This window comes from Pomacea canaliculata, linkage group LG2 (genome assembly GCF_003073045.1).
Source record: "Pomacea canaliculata isolate SZHN2017 linkage group LG2, ASM307304v1, whole genome shotgun sequence".
Taxonomy (NCBI): domain Eukaryota; kingdom Metazoa; phylum Mollusca; class Gastropoda; order Architaenioglossa; family Ampullariidae; genus Pomacea; species Pomacea canaliculata.
Genome location: NC_037591.1, coordinates 30,115,237 through 30,137,026, shown reverse-complemented (window position 1 = coordinate 30,137,026; position 21,790 = coordinate 30,115,237). Strand labels below are relative to the sequence as shown.

The 21,790-nt window shown below is 41.7% G+C and overlaps 2 protein-coding genes across 4 annotated transcripts in view; both read left to right on the top strand.

The window, feature by feature from the left end:
• Positions 1–230: 230 nt before the first annotated feature.
• Positions 231–7,279, top strand: LOC112555700 (sodium- and chloride-dependent glycine transporter 2-like). Its single transcript, XM_025224195.1, has 13 exons — positions 231–565; positions 1,381–1,640; positions 2,281–2,456; positions 2,803–2,946; positions 3,396–3,531; positions 3,615–3,718; positions 3,967–4,091; positions 4,306–4,418; positions 4,887–5,015; positions 5,598–5,697; positions 6,039–6,145; positions 6,357–6,542; positions 6,993–7,279. The coding sequence occupies exons 1-13, from the start codon at positions 322–324 to the stop codon at positions 7,053–7,055; spliced, it is 1,887 nt and encodes a 628-aa protein (XP_025079980.1). The 5' UTR covers positions 231–321; the 3' UTR covers positions 7,056–7,279.
• A 1,730-nt stretch (positions 7,280–9,009) lies between these two features.
• The window catches only part of LOC112556636 (hornerin-like), a 76,583-nt gene continuing 63,802 nt past the window's right edge, over positions 9,010–21,790 (top strand). Inside the window, exons 1-2 of one of the 3 annotated variants that reach the window (XM_025225815.1) lie at positions 9,010–9,832; positions 12,570–12,669. The gene's annotated coding sequence lies outside the window, so the exon portion shown is untranslated. Of the gene's footprint in view, positions 9,833–10,709; positions 12,670–21,790 lie in introns of those variants that run through there. The other 2 variants (XM_025225814.1, XM_025225816.1) reach the window with 2 other exon arrangements.

Sequence of the window (21,790 nt, the reverse complement as noted above, 5' to 3'; positions counted from 1 at the left end):
ACAAAAACAATAAAAGCTATAACGAGATGTAAATCTGCTATTGGTTTTGCATATTACTGAATCACCTTCACTGTTTCAAACATCGCTGCTTTCATAGATGATAAATATTAGGATTATAAGAATTTCATTTGGTCTCGAGATTATTTCGATCTGCTACGTGTTTTTGTTGTTCTAAAACGCTCACGCCCTTGACACACATGACGTCAAATAGTAATTCGACATGACGTCAACTAGTACTTTGTCGTCACAGCAAGATAGTGATGGAGCACAACGTATGGTCAGCACAGGGATGTGAGACTTGGGACTGTGCGTAGCCTAGTGATGGACATTTGTTTCTCGCAATGTTTACCACTTGAAGCGGCTGACGTTGACTGGACTTTGCTGGTATTCTTCTCCATGAAGGTCGCCCCGTCGCAGCCTCTATCCGAGGACCAGAGTAATCAAAACGAGCCCGAACGAGACCAATGGAATAACAAGACGGAGTTCCTCCTGTCCTGCATCGGACTGTCGTGTGGATTAGGCAACGTATGGAGATTCCCGTACCTGGCTTACCAGAACGGTGGTGGTGAGAAATAGTATGAAGAATACTGGAATCACACGAACACACACACATACACACAACAAATACGTCTGCGGGCTAGACGTTCCCCACCCTTGAGTTACAAGGCAGCTATTTATCGTTAACTTATTCATTAAATTCTTACTTACGGTATTAAAGCTAAAGCTATGAACGATGTCTACTGTAAGAGCTTTGGGTTCTATACTCGCGAATCCAAGGAACAAAAAGTCCAAAGATCGTAAGCAGCAAGTCAGTATGAGTAATTGTTGCTTCACATAGTCAAAAATAAAATTTAACTGCTGATATCATTTGCCTCTACTGACAGTAAATGAGACAAGAAAATTAGAAAGCTCAGGGTTGCAACGAAAATACAAGTGATGTAAAACAATTAAAATAACTACTATTCATTTGTAACATGCGCATTCCTCAAGACAGAAGTTTCACGTCCGAATAATGTAAAAATTTAAGTACATGTCCCAAGCATCGTGTAAGGGGAGATAACGAGTTAAGAACTTTGGTCAAGATGTTGTCTGAACTTGTTTGCCAATTAATTGCTAATTAAACGGAACTTTACGACACTTCGAAGGTTTATAGTTTCAGCACTTTCCTTGTCTAATAATAGCGCGTTACCCCGGAGATAAGGAAAATAAATGGATTATATGGCAAGGAAACACAATGAGAAATGATGGCGTCTTGTACATTTTAATTCGTAGGATGACATGTCTGTACATATACATGTCTGCATGTAAGTCGTCTGTTAGAATGTATTTAGTAAGTTCTGGGCGGTACAGGAGGATGCCCCTACCTTGTTATTATTGCAGCTGCCTTCCTGCTGGCGTACATCATCTTGCAGCTGGTCATTGGCAAGCCGCAGTACTTGCTGGAGCTGATACTGGGCCAGTACTCGGGCCAAGGACCAACCAAGTGTTGGGAGTTGAACCCGGCTGCCAGAGGTATAGGTATCTCCATGTGCGTTATGTCCCTGGTTGTGAGTATCTACTACAACGTCATCATGGCCTACACTATATACTTCATCTTCGCCACCATGCAAAGCACGTTGCCCTGGACAAAGTGCAAGCCTGTAAGTTTTTTTTTTATTTTTTTAATGCAAAAAAGAGTTTCAGTAAGTGTGAATATGGTTGAAAACGTGCGCGGGTTAGCGTATCCTCCATGTGTGAGTTCGCGAGTGCGTGCGTGTGTGTTTGCGCACTAAGAGCAAGAAATAACTCTGGGTGAGAAGCATCGAAATAAGCTTTTGATGGTGTGGCATGAAGAATTTTCTCGCCTGGTGGGGGCCGGTCAGTACAAAACAGAAACTTATTAAAATCACCGAGACTCTCTTCAAAGACACAAGCAGTGCAATCAATGAAATAATGAGCACACAGAATGGTGACGTCTTCCTTCGTTATTGTAGTACATGAGAGTGTATTCATTTTGCCCATTACCTTCGTTGTCTTCGAGAAAGCATCGTCGACGAGACATTCCGTTGTCCTCCAATCGTAATCTTACTAGTAGGAGTCACACCTATCAACAAACTGTGGCCTACTGATGAAGATGATATTCTTAGTGGCAGGAAAAACAAACAAACACACAAAACAAACTACAACAACTGACAAGCTGGTAACGTGTACGCAAAAGCGAAGGAGAGCTCGGAGAATAGTTATAGCTAACAGCACAACAGACCGTCGTGAGTGCCCAATATGTTTGTTTACTTCTGGCAGGAGTGGACTGACTGTTCCCCAGAGGGCAGAGTCTATGCGCCTGTGCCGTGCACCTCTAACGTCTCTCACATGGAGAGCCTGGGCTCGTGCCAGTGCACCAAGAATGTGGACATCGACACTGCTTTCACCTTCAATTGCACACCTAAGTACAAGACAGCCCCAGAACTCTACTTTTAGTAAGTCGCTTTTAGCCGAAAGTGTTTTTCAACGAAATATTTCTACTTCATTAAAGTCTGACAGAGTTTCAAAATGTCTAGGGAGGTCTCTACATCTTATCAATCGCAGGGCCAGTTTCTATTTATGTGCAGAAGGTTTGTTAAATGACAAAAAAATAATTAAAAAATTTTTTTTTAAATCATCCTGTTAATTGAGTGCGCCTTTTTCGCTCATTTAACTCAAACTCAGTCATGCATGCAGGCAGATACGCATGCACATTTTACCTAGCATTGCACTCTCGAGTTCTTGAAGCTCTTTTTCAATAGTTTAATATCAAACTGTTCTAAAAATAAATCTTTTTTCCAGTAAAGATGTGATAAGGATATCAGACGGCATTGAGCCAGAGAAAATGGGAACTCCAATCTGGGAGCTAGCCATGTGTCTTCTCCTGGCTTGGCTTTTGGTTGCACTGTGTCTCTCAGAAGGCATCAAGACTTCAGGAAAGGTAAAGTTTGATAACTAAAATATAGAAAGGACGTGCTAAGGGCTTAAGTCGGAGAACGAACTCGACAGTCTGCAGAGTTTTCTTTTTCTATATTCTCTCATTTAGTACTTCACTTCTTGAAGAGATAACAGTGGCTAGTCTCGCAGAAAGATATTTTAAATGTATCACATCTTATTTGTCTGGTAACAGAGTGTGGCGATGTGTGTGTGTGTGTGCTATGTTTCTCTCCCCATACTGCCTCTCCTGCCCCTGTGATCTAGTCAACAAGTATATAAATACACTGACAGCATGTCAGGCAATGACACACCACCCTGGCAACACCGGGTGCTCTTGCTTAGATGCTATATTCAGAAGACAAATTGGTATTTTTCCTCAATTTTTAAAAACAATGTCTTTGTTTATCTCATAAGAGGTACTTGATTAAAAATTTTAGTCGAAACTATCCTTTTGGCAGGTCGTACGCTTTCACCGCGACTTTTCCCTATGTGGTCTTGGTGATTCTTCTCATCCGGGGCTCCATGCTGGAAGGTGCGGACACAGGCGTTCGATTCTTCATTGTGCCCAAGTGGGATCAGCTAATGGACATCAATGTAATTATTATTCGTTTTTTTCTATGAACCTTACTTGTTCCTCACCACCATCTGTTTGTTTATTTCGTGGATTTTTTTTACAGGTGTGGGTAGCAGCAGCTGCACAGATGTTCTTCTCCCTCGGTGTTTCATTCGGTGGGATCATCATGTTTGCCAGCTACAACAAATTTAACAACAAGTTGTATGGGTAAAAAATGTCTTTTTTTTAATGAAATTTTCTTAAGGTTATGTCACTACATATGAGAAAGTGGTAAAATGAAGTCTATTATCGCCATTGAGTTCATTGCTAGCCTTATCTGTTCATTCATTCATTCATCACTTGGGGATTAGAGGTGGTGGTGTTAGAGGCGCGCGCCAGTGATCACATTAAAAGTATCATCTAAGACCATGGAGACTGAAACACTTACCTTACCTCAGTGATTGTGTCTGTCCTAGTGATTCTCTGTTAATTACCTGCGCCGACTTCTCGACAAGTATCATAGCTGGCTTTGTAGTCTTCACCACCTTCGGTCACATGGCGCACACAATGGGAGTTCCCATAGAAGACGTGGCCACCTCAGGTACGAAACAATCCTGTTCTCTTCTGCAGTTGCTGTCTACATGCAGCACTAATCCGTAAGGGCACGTGTGTGAGAGAGAGAGAGAGAGAGAGAGAGAAAGAGAGAAGAAGAGAAACATAGAAGTGAGCTAGTGAACATTTATAAAAAGATTTAAGAAATTATAATCATTCAATATAAAAGACTTGCATTCAATTCTTCTGTCGATGCTATGGAGGTTACGGTCTGGTGTTTGTGGCATACCCCGAGGCGGTGTCTCAGCTCCCTGTTCCACATTTCTGGTCATTTGTCTTCTTTGTGATGCTCCTCACGCTGGGGGTGGACAGTCAGGTAAGAATGAACTGACTGAACTTTCGTGCCGCTTTCGTCCTGGGGCCGTAGCTTTGAAATGAGAAAGACGTTTGTCCAAGGCAAAGCGGGGAACTCAAGGGTAAGGGTTTTGTTTCTGAAGTTATAAAGCGAGTCCATACCCCCATGGACAGCACTTGACCAAAGTTCCTTTACCCAACACCTTTGAAATCGCCTTATAACTTTCTGGAGTAAAACATCTGCGGGGTCTGGGCACCTCTTTGTAACTTTGGAAAGAATATACTTGTCCTTGAGTTTCCAATGTTGCTTCATAGATACCACCTTGGCGTTATGGAGCACATATACCCAGCCTGTTACTTCTTTACGAGCTGGGTATATTGGTAATCGGAGATAGCGGCTCCTACCCCTTATTCATGGGTTCGCGACAGGCCCATACCGATAGCTCTACTTATTTTTTGTCAATAACGTTAGATGTTTGATCCACTTCAGTTCGCAATGTTGGAGACTGTGTTGACGTGTATCCAAGACGAGTTTCCTTGGTTGAGGAGATGGAAGACATCAGTGTGTGTAGCAGTCTGTGTCTTCTGCTACATCAGTGCTTTGCCTTGTGTATGTCCTGTGAGTAAAAACTGCCATCATCATCATCATCAGCATCAGCATCACTACACTGTCTTCCATTCTTATTGTCGTCGCTAGATAACGCAATCTCTCATAATTAAAAAAAAAAAAAAAACAAAAAAAAAACAACCGTAAATTGAGAACATGTCCTATTCCTTATACTTATATTCCAGGTTTTAGCGAAGCACGTTTGCCTACCTGTGTAAAGCCTACTTGCAGTGTTCATCAAATTGACTTCATAATGTAATACTAGCTCACTCTTGAAGTAAGCCCTCGACAGTTCGCGATCTCTTGACATGTTTGCTAAACAAGCGAGAAAGTTATTTTAAAGTAGGGAGAGACCTCCAGTAAATTACTAGATAGTAAAACAATTTGTGTAGGCTTACCATGAGTCCATGACTATGGGCTTTGTATGGCAGGGTGACAGGTTGGGTACACGTGCTTCATGAAAATGGAGCCATTAAATTTTGTTATCCAAGAATTATTTTATTCTTGAAAACCACAAAATAGTGGACAAGAACAGCTACAGTTTTGTCGACAGCTGCAGTAACTAAGATTTGTTGATGGTGATTGGCCAGGCAGGGTGGAGATTATGTTGTGAAGCTGATGGACCACTATGGAGCCGATTTCTCGGTGCTTTTCCTGTCTCTCTTTGAGGTTATATCCGTCATGTGGGTCTATGGTAAGAGGATTTTATTTCCTTTAAAACAAAACCCTAAATGCTGCACTACAGTTGTGAAGAAGCAGATAAATGATCAACATGTTGAATAAAAGCGGGTCGGATTCTGAATGTTATTGATAACTCTGCTTCATTTCAGTAATCAGCGAAATATATCCGCGTTACCATTGATCAAATTCTGTTGATGCAGGAATATATCGGAAAAGTGTTTTGTGAAACATTGCAGTTACTCATTTACCATTGAACTATTGTGTTTTTTTTTTACCACCCCCCCCCCCAACCAACAACAATAACAATAACTAAGTGTTACTTTATAACTGAGATGGTATTTTTGTTACCTGTAGGCGTGATGAACTTCTTTAATGATCTAGACCACATGTTGGGACACAGGCCTGCATTCTGGCAATACTGGGCTGTCTGCTGGGTCTTCTTCTCACCTGTTTTTATTACAGTGGGTACTTTTTGCTCAACTAAAAGTCTTGCGAGATATGAAACTTAATATTCTTTTTTTCTTATTATTACCCTATTTTCCTCGTGAGAAAGCCCTGGATTTTCTCTCTTAGATACCCTTATTATTTGCTTCAAAACAGATTTTGTTTATGGAGCAAATCTTTGATTTTCTAAAAGCTGGCCATCACCTGTTTTGATTTGTTTTGTTGTAGATAATTTTAGCGCATCGAATCATAAACTATGAACCACCTTACATTGAGAAGGGCAAGCCGTTTCCCACGTTCGCACAAGCCCTTGGCTGGACTCTGCTGATAGTCATCGTTTCTCCAGTTCTGCTCTGGTTTGTTTATCATGCAGTCTGCACATTTCGTAACAACAGGGATCTGAGCCTTTCCCAGGTAGGCCTTCATGAGCAAAGGTGTCAGCCGGCGTCGTGCCTTTAGACAAGGACATATGTCTACCTTCAATCCCCTTTATTGTTTTGATTTTTTAAATTTACATTCTTTTCTAGATTACCCTTCTTCTCTGAGATCACCTAGCTGTCTGCTGTTCTTTCCTTCTTTGCTATTTGGCTTTTCAGTGCGAACGATCTGGGACGCGCAGAGAGTGAGACATAAGCAGAAATCAGATGTTGGCATTATTACAGTTGTGAGATAGATTGATAGGTAGATGGACAGAAAGATAGAAATACTTGACAAACAAACGAAATATACGATTGGCATTGAGACAAACTGCTTTGACTACAAATACTCAAAAAGTAGACTAACTGTTATAAACGTAATACATCATTTTTTAAATTAGATTTTATACTACTGGCAAATAAGCTCTTGTATTTTTCTTGTCTGCAGAAGATTAAAAAGATCTTCGCAGCAACACCCAAATGGCACGCGAGGAGAACCCAGACTGCATGAGACAATCCCTCAGTCTCTGTCCATGCATGACGTCACGACGCACGTCTTCCCGACAGACACCAGCGAAGGCCGGAAACAAGGAGCCTTGCTCTGGAGTTGAACCTGAACGTCAGAAGACATCGTCAGTTCACAGATTGTGTTTTAAGCGTTTGATTGACACTGAGGTCAGAGACCTTTTTCTTGTGACACTGTTTATACTTTTGATATAAAGGCTTTTACAAGAATGATTTTGTTCGTGCCAAATAACTGTTATTCTATTATTAAATACTTTTAAAATCTGATCACTCAAGTAAAAGAAAAGAAAGGAGCTGATAACCAAGAAAATATTGTTTAAAAGAATATTGTCTTGTAGTAGAAGTAGTATCAGCAGAAAGTGTAGCACAGATTTTACAGTTCTGAAAGCAGTGTTGAATTAAATTAAAGGTGTTCTGATAAGAAATTGTGACTTTATGCCACGGAGAGACCTATTCACTTTCAAGTGCAACGCATTTCACGAATTACTTTGAGTACAAATTCAAACATCCGACCTCGCCTATGAATATTGGGCTGTTCGTTGGATTTCTTCTCGCCTGTTCTGACTGCAGTGAGTATATCTTCTGAGGAAAAGCGTTATTTTGATATGTAGACATTAATAAAAAGATGGCACCCTCAAAATTTCAAGGGCGAGCACTACCAATGGCTTAGAGACGTGTCAGACATAGTTACTTCCCTTAGAAAAGGTTCGCTATGTAAGAGATGTAGAATGAAAAGACTCATTTATTCAATTATTCGTATGTGCATCCGTCCATTCTGTCCGCCTGTCTATTTCAAGTTTAATTAATTCAATTTACAAGAGCGGTGATGCTGACATTTCTGATAACTTCAGCTTAATTTTAATGTTACATCTGCAGTGAGATTTCAGTTTAATCTGAGCAAAAACATTAGTATTTAAAGTGTAACCAGATGTTGAAAGAATCAATGGCAGGATTATTTTATGCACTTTACTCCTTACGACAAAAGTATGTCATGGTTCGTTGAACTTTTAAGATTATGACATAGAGCAAAACTAAGCATGCTCAAAACTAAGAATAAATTCGTACAGCTGGAGGGTGTCTGAACCTGCTTGTACGATTGTTTGCGCAAGCAGCAGTCATAGTGCTTGTCTGTATTATTATAGGCGATGTTTGTATATCTCATAGCGAGCGGCAATCCTCCGACATTAATGAGGAGGAATCCTTTCTTTGTTGGCACAATCCTTCGGTTGGCGTGTGCTGACACTTGTTATGACTCCAACACCACTGTCTGTCATGCCGTCTAAACATACAAAAAGAACAACCATCCAAAGTTTTGCTAAGCATAGAATATGTGAAAAACATTTTTTATCTATTCAAATCACTTATCTCTGATCCATCTGCATTTTTATTCCATGTTTTTGTTTGTCAGTTGTCAGTCTCTCTGACGGTTCGACAACTTTCTCCTTTGCTGGTCACTGATTTTTCTTTCTGCCATCTTTTTCGAACCGTTCTCTTTTTATTTCTTTATTAGCCTTTTGAGTCCGAGCCATCGTACTATTTTAAAACTATTTAGTGAAAAAAATATAGATGTGTGTGGTGGGTGGGTGGTGATGCACTTTCCCACACCTGGCTTCTGATGCTAGTACTGAGTATTAGTTCACTTGCACAGTCCAGATGCTGCCATCACCTGCTCACGACTTCAACTCAGTACGTTGTGTCCTCAGGTCTGACGGTTTAGGCAGTAAGACAAGACAATAAACTCTCATCCACATCACATTCGCCACTCTGACTCCAAGGTTACATTCAAACGTTCTCTGAAAACATATCTGTTCACTAAGTACTATCCCCAAACTCCTGAAATCCCGTGTAATACTTCTGTCATGTTAGCCATCAAATGCAGCTTCAACTGTTTACAGCATCCTTTATACCTTCATTGCTTTACCTCTGTACCTGTACATATCTCACCGTCTACTGTCTGTCATTCATCATTGCTGGTCTGCGCTGTCAGTGCAATCTATCTTAGTCGTGGTGCTGCGCATTATAAATACCCATCATCATTAATAATAAAGCGAGAGGAGACGATAGACGAGACAATGCATGAAGAAAGAAAGACCGAAAGTGTGGAACATATTTGACTCCTTACATTTTCTTCTGCTCTGTATGCATCTTCAAGCGTATCTTAATTATTTAAATAGACCGTTACAAAATTGTACGAATTATCAGAGCAGGATGCAGCCCTCTTTTTCGATGCTTCCACATTATTAATAAGATCTTCGTGCCAACAATGGCAGCAGATGGCAACAGGTTTTTTGTGTCCTAGAGTCCAACAATAATGAAGGCCGGGAGCTTTGGAAGATAAATCCGATTTCTCTACACCCTACATGCTGGGTATACAAGACAAGCGCTTGTCAATGTGATCTGAATAAATCGGCATCCAAATACTGTTCATGCTGTTTTGACAACAGGATATATTTCCATACCCAGATGCTGATTACAGAACGTGTTTCGCGGAGTAATGTTGGGCTTGGTTTATTTTTCTCCTTCGTAATCCCCACTCGACCACTAGTAGTCCCTTCGTTCTCCACTTCTAGGCAGTCAAAACAATCTGCTTCTTTGTCTGAAGACAGGGACTCACTCCAAGGAACGTGCAAGTGAATCAAGCTGCCAGTCTGCAGTCACAGGTCCTCGACTGCGCATGCGCGGAATAACGGTCAGACAAGACCAAACAAGTGGCTGGAAAGGACACCCGGCACCGATTTCTGCCGCCATTACTCCCCCGGAATGGTAAGCAGAACTGCCGAGCGTTGTGTGTGCGGTGGGGATGGGACGAGGGTTAGGGGTGGAATGTAACATAGAAACAGAGCGGAGGAAAAAAAATCAATCTCAAGGCAGCTGCAGATGATCACGTGTCTGTGGAGCTGTGTAACTGCCGCTGAAATCGAGGTGAAATAACTTCCTGGAGGAAGAAAATGTTTTCCGATAAACGTGTACAAGGATGCCGCGCAAACACCCCGCCTCCGGCCCTCAGAAAAAAAATCATAACTTCCCCCCTCCCTCAGCCTCAGTCTCTCACCCCACAGTGGCCTCACTAAATCGAACTTTTATCTGCTGTTTTTCATCCCACCCTGCCCACACTTCCCACACTGCCCACCCACATGCGAAATCTCCGTTAAAGAAGAATGATCTCTTGTTTTTGCTTGTGTTTCCCGTGCGTTGTGTTTGATGCTCTCTCATGCGTTTGTTTTTTCCGGAAACATTCACCGCAGAAGAGTCATTTCGCCTTATCGTTATTTGATGATGTAGAGGTCCTCATCTGCGCTTGAAATCCAGGCTTTAGAGAGAAAGGAAGAGGAAGATAAGATACAAAGAATTCTGGAAGAAGAGAATGAAGAATGCAGCTGATGACAAAAATGTCCGCAAGATAAGGATCAGCAACACCGACTGCAGATGGCGTAGTTTTGAAGAGCGGATGTTGCCTGCGGTAATGTTGGGAACTCAAGGAAAAGCATCTTGTTCTCAAAGTTGTAAATCAGCATGCACACCCCGCAAATGCAGAATCAGGAGGACTCTTTTCGTAATGAGAATAGCGTTAAGAAGTGACATTTCTAAAAAAATTTCATCTCAAAATTACTTCAACGATACAATTACTACATATTTATATATTTATTATTGTGTATATAAGTAATTATAATGATTTTCAATTCCTTATACTCTTGGGAAAAATATTCTGAGAGACAGGATTGTTTATTACAATAAAAACTAGCAGGCAGCTATCAATGACGAATCTGATAAGGGTGGTATCTAATAAACTGTAAAAGATTATCCAGTAGCAGCAGTGGCAAAAATTATTCCTGCTTCTGTGGTGTAAACAGAAAATGTGCCATTTACTTGATTGTGTGTGAGAGAGAGAAAGAGAGAGAGAAATAGACCATAAGGGGGAAACAAGAGAAAAAAAAAAAAAAAGGAAGACAATAAATTTAGAGAAAGGCATAGATCACAATGAAGAAGAACACAAGAGACAAAATGCCGCCGCCTTTTCAAGAGAGAAAAAAAAAAAGAAAAGGAAAAAAAACAACAACAAATATGGAGGTGCGGGATTAAAGCAAAAGATGCTGTGTCAGCAAGGTCAAGCTGTGTCACGTGCTGTCAGACGGACATCTGCAGCATGACATCTCTCACACTAGGCGCCAGACATGTAGCAGACGGCAGAGAGTCGCGTGACAAGCGTTCTACCGTCAGAAGACTGAGTGGAATGGAGACGAACGATGACGATCTGATTTGACCACACTCCCGGAAGAATAAAAAAAAGCGAGCGAGTGTCCTGGGCTTCTCCTGCCGACGACTCTCAGGCTAAGGGTTAAACACCACCAGTGGATTCCACTTGCAGACGAGACGGAATGGCCGGACTGGCGGGCTTTACGTGGGCTTGCTGTGCCACAGCTCCATTAGACCACGAGTGAGTCTTGTGAGATGATGCTGCTGATCCATCCGATTCTTTCGGAGGGTAAATTAGAGGAAGTGAAGGCGGCCAAAGTCTGGCGGCCGCGCGAGACGGAGTGTCACGCGTGCAGCAGATGCGCAGACGAATCTCACTGTCGTCTGCTTCGCGATTCTAGGGGTATAGCCCCCGAGAAAGTGTGTATCCTATCGATTAACCCGGCAGTCATCTGTCAAAGCTAATTGGCGGCCAGGAAGTGACGACAGAATGACCCGCATCAACAGGACACGCTGACCACGACCAGCGAGAGAGAGAGAATCAGATGCCGGACAAGCATGCGCAGTACACAGGACAATCTACTGCGCACATCTGATTCCATTCGCCTTTGGGACTTCTTTCGGAAACCGTTAAAAGTAGGCGTTAAATCGAAATATCGTTCCTCTGAAAAACGCTGACGCCATTGCACTGTCAAACGAATGTGACGCAATCACCAACACATGACTCAGGGATGTGACGTCAAGTCGGACCAATGAAACGGCACCAGTGACATTTCAAAATGTCCAGACTTCTACATTAAATTTTAATGTTGTTTTCTTAAAAAAAGGTTGGCAGCCAACCGGTTGCTTTAGACTTTAAAGACGGTCCATTGTGTGTAGCTGTTGACTCTGGAAGTGGAAGAAAGGCACATGTGGAGACCGGAAGGGGAGGAGGAGAGAAGACACACAGTGACGTATACAACAAAACAAGCGGTCGATAAGCGTGGTACAGCTACATGTCACAAGTTTTGTCTGTGCGAGTGAATCTCTCCACAGACACGAGGACCCCACTGCTCCATCAAGCACGAAGACAGACTGCCAGAGCTTCCCACACGCTCCAGCGTGCGTTGCGCCGCAGCACTCAGCGTACCGCGCCGCCAGAACGCCGCAACATCATCGGGCGGGCCAGGGACATACGCGCAGGATACGGCCACAACACTCACCCGGCTTCATTGTCGAGCGAATGACATTAATATTTTTTTTATTTTTATTGATTGAGTGATTGATTTGTCGCTTGTATCTCGAACTGTGGGCCGTCTGCTGGCAGTGCGCAATGGTCTGCGAGAGAAACGGGTAGCGATCGTCATCACCCACCCGGCTACGCTGAGGGCAAAGAGTGTGTGCTCAGTTGCTGTGGCAAAGTCCAGGTAAGTTGTCACCTTTTTTTTTTTTTTTTTTTTTTGATCGAGATTTTGCATTGCTCTGGAGTAGTGGTTTGCGCGAGAAGACCTCTAAAGATTGGAAAGACGACATTAATAAATTTTCTAAACCATATTGCGTATCAGTGCGTGATGTCCTGTACACTAGCCCTATAAAAGGAAATGCTGGCATGATAACTTAAAGGCTTTCACATCGACGATGACGTTCATAGTACTGTCTGGGCAATTGAACATTACACTATTGTTAGTTTATGACACAAATTTGCGCAGGGCTATGTGAGTTCATATTTTGGGGTAGAAAAGCACACAACAATCGACCTTATAACTTCTGATGTCACTGAAAATGGCAGCTAGTCCAAGAGTGTAGCTCCATGCTCTAGTGTTTTCTTGGTTTTCGTAGCACCGTGCCTACCTTTGTGACGTTTCAGGACACGAGGTCATGAAACTCAAGCCTGTACTTCTTGAACTGAACAAGTGTTCACTCAGATGTCAGGAAGTCAGCTATGAGCTCATGTTTACACGTTTAAAAATCTTTCCAATTCGTGTTAGCATTTCAAAGTTTACAGTTTAGCAAAGGTAACTCCAGAATAAATGCATAGCATTTGTAAAGGTAAAAGAGTACACATGCACATACCTCGGGTATCCGAAAACCGTCAGAGCACGTACTACACTCATGTCCCCAGTGCGTCCCCCCTTGGAGAGACCTGCATGAACAGTGCAAGGCAATAGCAAGACATTCCGACATTTAATGCTAAGTTTACGAATCTTTAATAAGAAAGAAAGAGATCCCGCAATACCAGAAGATGAACCCAAAGCGTGTGAGGAGCTGGGTGGTGTGCAGTTGCTGCCTCCTCCTCCTCGTGCAACAGGAGAGATGCAATAAAATGCTGAGCGGGCGGGTATCAGCCTCATGCCAGGAAAATCAATAGACGTGGTCCGTTTGAGAAACTCTGTAAATCATGGAGAATACAAGGCTAGGGAAGCTGCCTAGGACACATCACTACCCACCAGGCCTGGCAAGGAATAACTCACAGAAACTAACTGCTACCTACCCAAGGCAATGAGAGGCTCGGGGTGGACACCTGGTACTCAAGTGTCCGTGGTCCGTGGAGCATCCTCATCAGTCTTCTGCTGAGGGAAAAAAAACAAGTTACACCATCTTGAAGTCCATCGCTTGTCAGTCACGAGAAATACACATTTTTTTTAAAAAGCAAAGAACACGTTTGATGATGTTGTAGAAGGGCTTGATGGAAAATTAAAAATTGGTGAACATTAATACAGTATTGAAAGATCTGCTTTAATCTTATAAATCCTTTTAGGTTTCGAAAAAAAAAATCTTACACCTGTAGATATTCATGGGGCATATAGAACAGCATGTGGGGTTGTGTACAAAGGAAAAACATCACATGAAGTAATGATATGCCGCACGACATACCTTCCACAATGTGAGATGTCAAGAAAGTGTCTTTCCATGTTTGGCTGATAGGCATATATAAAAAATTATACATATATATATAATGTTCATATCATGTTTAATATATATAATGTTCATATCATGTTTAATATATATATAATGTTCATATCATGGTTAATATGTGTAAACATGATATAAACATATATATATATATAAATTAATGCATATATATCGTAGGTGAGCATAGTCATGTTCTAACATCATTCTCACACGAGACGTCCACCAGGTTTTATCTGCTCTGTAAAATCTAAACCAAAAAGGTGCACATGCCACTTTATTTTTATGTTGCTGGGTTCACTGCTCGGCAAACAAGTTGAACAACAAGCGAATATCGATTTTGATGTGAACAAAGAGCCGCGTTTTATAACCACTTACACCAGAAACCCAGTCTGAGGTCTTAGGTTGGATAAAGGGCGTGAGATGGATGAGAAACGCCAACTACTTGGGCTGATGTAACAGGATATACATATCACGTAGCGTTATACATATAAAGGATATACATATCACGTGATGTATTGTTTTCTATCCTTTCTGGAGATGCTCAGCAAACACGTGATATAAAAGGTAACACCAGTATGACAATAACTCCGCCAGCCTGGACTGATTCCGTGGCTGTCAGGTACAGAGGGTTGCTCAGCCATGGCGTGAAAGGACAAAGTACAACAGTTTATTCTTACAGTCCACATCATTGTGTTCACTGCAAATGTCGTGCTGCAACTTAATAGCGTGTAGGTTGAAGAGTGGAAATCAATACATAGCAACATCCTCATCCATCAGGTATCTCACGGGACATCATTCTCAGGGAGACAGCTCTCAGTCATGAGCCTTCCAACTGATACGGCTTCAGTCTGCTACTGAATGTATTAAAGTTGCTATGGATTGGGGTTGAAACCGTGAAATATTTTCCCATCGGTGTTATCGCCGTGAAAATGCGTCAGCATTAATGAGGAGAGGACGCGAGCGAGGAAAATAAAGCCGAATGAGAGGAGAAGGGATTGAAAACATCGAAATGGAAGGCTGAGTAGATTTACGGACGTCTTAATAATAATAACAACAACAACAACAAATTTACGATCAAAGATTTTTGTTTACTTATCAGAGGACTCATCACATGTCAAGAATATGTCACATTGTCCGCACAGTAACACTGTGATATATTTTTATCGACGTGATATACTTGCACGCGCGCACAGACACACAAACCACGCACCTACCCACAGAAGCTCGTGATACCCATCACTTATTCAGACATATGCAAATTTTGTTGTTCTGAAGGTCAGTGACATCTAGCCAGCACTTGTGACCTTTGTTTCCTATTCTCGTGTTATTTTTGTCTGTCTCCTCCCTGCCCCCACCACGACTTATCAGCGGAGGTCGTCGTCGTCAACAGGCGGGAGGCGCCATCTAGTGGGAGTCAGGGATTTCAGCTCTCCTATTTTTTTTATAATTTCAATTCCTTGCTCTGACTGCAGCCTCCCTGTCTCCCCTCCTCCCCTCCTCCCCTGCCCGATATTTCTGCGGCTAGCATCTGTTTTACTCTCCACGCTGTCTTCTTGTGAAAAGCATCAGGTCCCCGGCAGTGTGAATGTCAAGACCGAAAATAAAATTGGCTTCTCCTTCTTTCTGTTCAGATGTATTAAAAAAATGTTTTCGCTATATGTTGCAGAGATTGCTTTTAAAAAGATGTTCCATAAATATCTTTTTTATCCACATTAAGAAGCCAGTTTATTTTTTTTTATCCTACACAGTTCTGAAAGATGGTAATAGAAGCCTGAGTGATGAGAAGGAGGTAGAATGTCTGAGCGCAGTGTCTGCGAGGGTAAATCCGACAACGGACTGTTAATCTACAAGATGTTTCCGACATCAAAGCCTACCCGCCATGAGACTAATTAGACACTGGAAAAAATGTTCTCAGTACTCTCACTCGGTGGACTTGACATTTGTCATAGTCATACCAAAGTAGTTTTTCCTGAAACCCTAATGCGTCTTTCGTGTCTCCGCCGATAATTGAGGTTAATTACCTGGGTAAGGAAGTAAACCTGTAGATTAAATAGCTATTTCCTTCTTTTAAAAAATGTAATCTACGGTGAATAAAACTTTCCAATGTTGTGCTAAAGCTGCTGATGCAAATGATACCCAATACGTGCATTCAACGACTCGTTCATACGTGTTTCGGCTTGTTTGTTTGTTTGCTATGTGACAGTGGAAAGTAGTTTACTGTATGTATATTCTACCCTAAAGGGTAGAAGTGTAGGCAGGGACAGGGGGATACATTAACCTTGTCAACCAACTCATCTTACTGGACTATGGTGTGGAATGGAGCATTTGCAGCCTTTACTTATAGTTCTTCAACTGAACTAGTAAGCTGGGAGCAATACAAACTACACATCTTCCATCCTGCCATATGGCATTGTATAGACATAACATTTACACCTTTCTGTTTCATGAATCCCTGTACTTTATGTATGTATTGTTATTATTATTCGTTATGCGTATTTATATTGTTTTGTCAAGTGCTCTGCAAGAAATATGTATAGGAAAACTATTCACATGAGATAAAGCAGATAACACAGGTTGGTTGCATAGACATGATAGAATTCAGAATGTACATACTGAACAGAATATACACACGCATGTGTGGAAAAGTAAGTTATTGGTCAGTGATAGTCCTACATGTTATAAGTGCATGAAGAAAAGCAGGACAACAGACACGGTTGTTTGATATTCTCTATTTTCACCCACTCACACTGTTGAACAGAAATGATAAGTATGAGCAAAAAAAAAAAAAAAAAAAAAAAAAAGAAAAGCGATATTCTCGCCATGTTACCAATAACAACGCGGTTTTATACAAACGTAGTTATTATCACAAACAGAACTCGCACTCCATGTAGAAATAGTATCAGTCTCGTGACTTTTTAACAAGTCTTAGTTCTTCTTTGATTGTAAATATAAGAACTGGGTGTGAGCTCCAAATCCAGTATTACTGATGTTTAAATGCTGGTTAGTAGAATACATTTCAGTAGCCGTTACACCACCCACAAGGCCTCGCGATGGCTTCAAGATGGCGCTTTGCGTGAAGAAGGTTCATCGTCGACCTTCACGAAGTCGTGCACATCGACTGCTGGAATACGGACGCACGCACACGCTTATACACGCAAAATGTCCAAGCCTGGCAATTTTGTTATTTTAATGTTAGCTCAGGACCAAGCCACTTTGCTGAGTTTTTTTTTCTATCAGCAGACGCCATGTTCCTAAATAATTCACCGCTCTTGTCGCCGCTGGCCGTGGTTTGGCACTCCCGCCTTGACTCGGCCATGTTGGCACGGCACCGCGATGCAGGCAGTCTGTGTGTGCGTGTGTGTGTGTGTGTCTTTACTCTGTGTGTGTGTGGAAGTGCTTGTACGTCTGTGCATAGTGTTTTCGCGCCTGTTGTTTTCGAGCGCTCGTGCACGTGTATGTGTATTTAAGCACGCGAGCGTATGCGTGTGACCGTGGCTGTTGTTTTCCACGACCGTGCGTGTAGATGTGAAGGTCCGTGTTCGCATGTAAAAAGCAAATTGTTCCCATGCTCCAGGGCGTGACACGCGACACGTGGTCCTTGCCCTCAGAGTCACGTGACACGTCGATTGATCTTCGCCAGGTTTCCGCCAGAATAGGGGGGAGGATGCACTAGGGTGGCTTCAGCAACACTTTCTCTCAAAAAAAAAACAAAAAACTAAACTATTCTAAAATGTCTTTTTAGTCATAATTTTTGGTAAGCAATGTCTGTTAAACTCAGTAACAACGGCATTTTGAGTGTTGATGTCAAATTAAAGACATGCCATATGGAAACATTTTTAACCTACAAGAAAGTTTTTTTTCTAAATATCCTATATGTCCTTTGTGTAATAATCCCGTTTAAAATCAGTTCATGTTCAGCGGAGTTGTTATTATTTATTATTATTGGCAGTGATAGTATAAATCATTAATCATGACTGTCTCTAAACTAGAAAAAGAAACAGCGATTTCAAAAAAATATTTGGAGTGTAAGCCAAAGCGTATTGTGAAATGTTCTAGAAGCTTCTGTAGTTTTAACGATTATGTTAACGTGTGGTTTCCCATTTAAAATGGAGAAATGTTGTTTTCGTTGCTGCTTCGAGCTTGCACGTGTGTTGTTTTTTGTGGTGGCCGTGTGGCATTTGCTGCATGACGACTTTGTTTTTTTACAGGACAGCCGGGAACGAACTTGCAACGGTTTTCTCTAATAGCATGTTGACAGCAGTTAGCTAATTTTTAATTCAAAACAGTTTGTCTAGCTTGGTACAGATAAACATGTCAGACAGAAATCGGGTCTTTGTTATGAATGGCATGTAGGAAAAATGAAACGAAAAAAGATAAATATCAAAGGAAAGGAAAAAGCTAGAGTAAGCACAATAATCTTGAGAAGATGGCTGTCCGCGATACAGTTACAACATGAAGACAATCCAGTGCAATGCACTTTAACAGTTCAAAAGCACTTTGCTGAATTGGATTACATTTGAGTATATGGAATATATATATACATTGAAAAAGTTAAAGACTTTGCTGGGAGCTAATGTCTAGGCGCGGTGTCTAGATTGTTTATAATTTATATACTTCTACAACATGGATCACCCATTCCATAAAACTTTTAGATTCTTGCGGTTTTCGACAGTTACAGTCGGTGGCTATCAATCTTCTAGATTACTGTAGCACTTGCTTTTCTCTGGAAGATGTTTTGTTTGTACCTGATTTCATATCTTCAGAACAACCTCCTCAAGTTTTTTCGTCCTTCTGCATGCATGGGTGCGTCCGTCCTGTCACTTTCTACATTGCATTTCTATTGTAAATGTATTTCGTTAAATCCTCATGACATCACCGGTGTAAACCCATACATTCGAGAAATGCTATCATCGTGCACACCACCCACTACTGGACAGGTAGGTTAGAGCGGCTTTAGGTGTAGCTGGTTAATTGTTATTAAACTTAAATCATAAACAGGGTATAGCTACCCCTTTGTTGCTGCGGTAACCTGGGAATGATGCTCTACTTACCGCTGCTGTGCAGTGAGACCCAGCCGGCATCACCACTGAGTAGTAGTAACAGGCTCTCCATGGTGAGAACTTTGACCTCAGTCTCCATGACGATGACATGGGCTTCAAACAAGACTGAGGTTGGGCCTACAGCAAATTCATGCTTTGCTACATAATTTCTCCGATAGTGCTTCTGCAAACAATTCATGTTTCCACATTCCCTTGATAATTGCTGGTGATTTGTTTTCTTTGTGTAGTCCTTTCGCGAAGGTTTACTTAAAGCTGGCTTACTCTACCCTCTGCTCTCGTCACAACTGCTTCAGCCAGTGGGGTGCACACAGCTGCACACAGCTGCACACACCTGCGGTTCTCCGAGATGAAATGATTTCCGATGAAAAGCTGGAGTTGTTGACGATCGACAGCTGCACATTTACATAGTTAAAATGATAACAGTGGGGGAAAAGTGGGTTGTGGAGGGGATGGTGTGGGGGACATCAAAGGGGTAAGTGGGCGATCGACCAAATAAGTCTGCCATAGATTCAGAGTGGCTTCTGTGTCTTGTAGTTATGGATGGCTGCTTAGACATCACAATCGATAAAGAAGAAAAATACTTGGTTTGTGTATGTACAGTGCTTACAGTCTACGTCCTCTAAGCTCATTGCCTACTGTACACTACATTCAGTGCATACAGCCCACTGAAATCATGGAGTACATACACCCAATACTTACTGTACACATGCGCTCTCAGCATAACTCCTACTGTGAGCATATACTGTTTACATCGCCTGTTGTGAACATTGAATCAGCATACATCACAGGCTGTGCAAGTGTACTAATGTACATCGCCTACTATTCACAACCACCGTACATCCATCGCCAACAATAACAATATATACATATCATCCACTGTACACGGTCTCTATAATCAATGCCAAGCTGTATGTCCATCATCAAGTGTACACCCATACTCTCTACACACCCCCTACATACATACTCTATGCACATTACCTGACATATATACACACACCCTGATGTACACAAGTACTCTGTCAACTATAAATGTAATTTACATCAACTGCTGCTACAATGTACAATCATATATGTAATCACATACTGTAATGGTTTCTGTTACAATGTACAGTCATATATGCACATCACATACTGTACATGGTTTCTGTTACAATATACAGTTATATGTGTACGTACATCACACACTGTACATGGCTTCTGTTTTTACACACCGACTGTGTAACGTATTATGATATTTTATCGACTGCTGTACACGTGTACTGTACAGCATGCAGTCACGTGCCACTACCTTGACATGCTGCATCAAGACTGTGCGGACGCTGTCCCCCGGGAGCCTGGGTGCTGCAGGCGCGCCATGTATATTTAATGGCGGACGATTTGTTTTGAAAGGACGAGAAAAAAAAACATAAAAGTACGTGTTCCCTAATTTTACACCACGTGACTAGCTGCCACCCACCTGTCCCTTCGTTTGTAACAGTCGAGAGTCCTTCTTAAAACTGAAAAAACAAATTCATTCATTCATTCATTTTTTCTATCCCTCTTTCTTCTTTCCTTTCTTTCTGTCTTTTCATTTTATTTCTTTTATGTCATGGAATCAATGCTGTATGTTCGTGCAGTTGTTGCGGTATATTATAAATGTTTAATGATGTCACAAAACTTACTATTTCGATGCGAAAAACTGCTGTACGGCATCTGTATCAAAAAAAAAAAAAAAACCCAACAAAAAACAACCAACTGTTCGGTAAAAATTAGCGTTTTAAAGACAAGTATATACTTTATTCCAAATGACAACACCATAAATACATATTAAGTATGCACGTGCACGCACTTACACGAACGCACACACACACATACACACGTGCAAGCATACCACTCCAGTTGTGAATCTTGTATGTAATAATGTAATACAGGGAGTGTTGTCTGGAATTCATGTTAATTAAGCGCAGATGGCGTCAGACAAAATACTCCTTCTAATAATAAGAAATACTAATTTAGAAAAATATTTTTGTCCGTTTCATGGCCTATTCCACTGCATTGCCTGCACTGATGACGAGTTGTGTGTATTTGTATAGGAGTCGTGCCTCCATACCTCAACACAGTCACACACTTTGCGCGTGGAGTGTGACATAAAGGGTTAACCTCCCACAACACACCACAAAGCCCATGGACAATAAATAAACTCATTCTGCCTAACACAAGTAGGTCCCTAAAGTCCTCCTCCAGTCAGTGAGTAAACACGTGAGTCAGCCAGTGCAGCGAGTGCAGTCCGTGGGTTTTTCACTCAGACGAACTAGACGACCGCAGCGATGTAGTCTGCACACACTCCGCGGCAGTGTCAACCGCCACCCTTTGCCCCGGAAGTAACTTTCTGCTCTTGGCTGTGACCTTTCTGTAGCAACATCGGCAGACGCTGCCACCAAGGCCACCAGCTTTTGGAGAAAACATTTGCTGATGAAAAGTTAATAATAGAGACGCCAGGCAGCTTACTTTGCGGCCAAACTGTGATTTGTGCAGCTTCTGGGGTCAGGGAGCATGCGCAGTAATAAGGAAATTGGTGAAGTTCATCAAGTACAGC

Coding starts and splice junctions, on each gene's coding strand:
- LOC112555700 (XM_025224195.1), top strand. CDS start 322: ATGGACATTTGTTTCTCGCAATGTTTACCACTTGAAGCGGCTGACGTT. Junction 1,641..2,280: donor CCTGGACAAAGTGCAAGCCT/GTAAGTTTTTTT, acceptor TACTTCTGGCAG/GAGTGGACTGACTGTTCCCC. Junction 3,719..3,966: donor TTTAACAACAAGTTGTATGG/GTAAAAAATGTC, acceptor TGTCTGTCCTAG/TGATTCTCTGTTAATTACCT.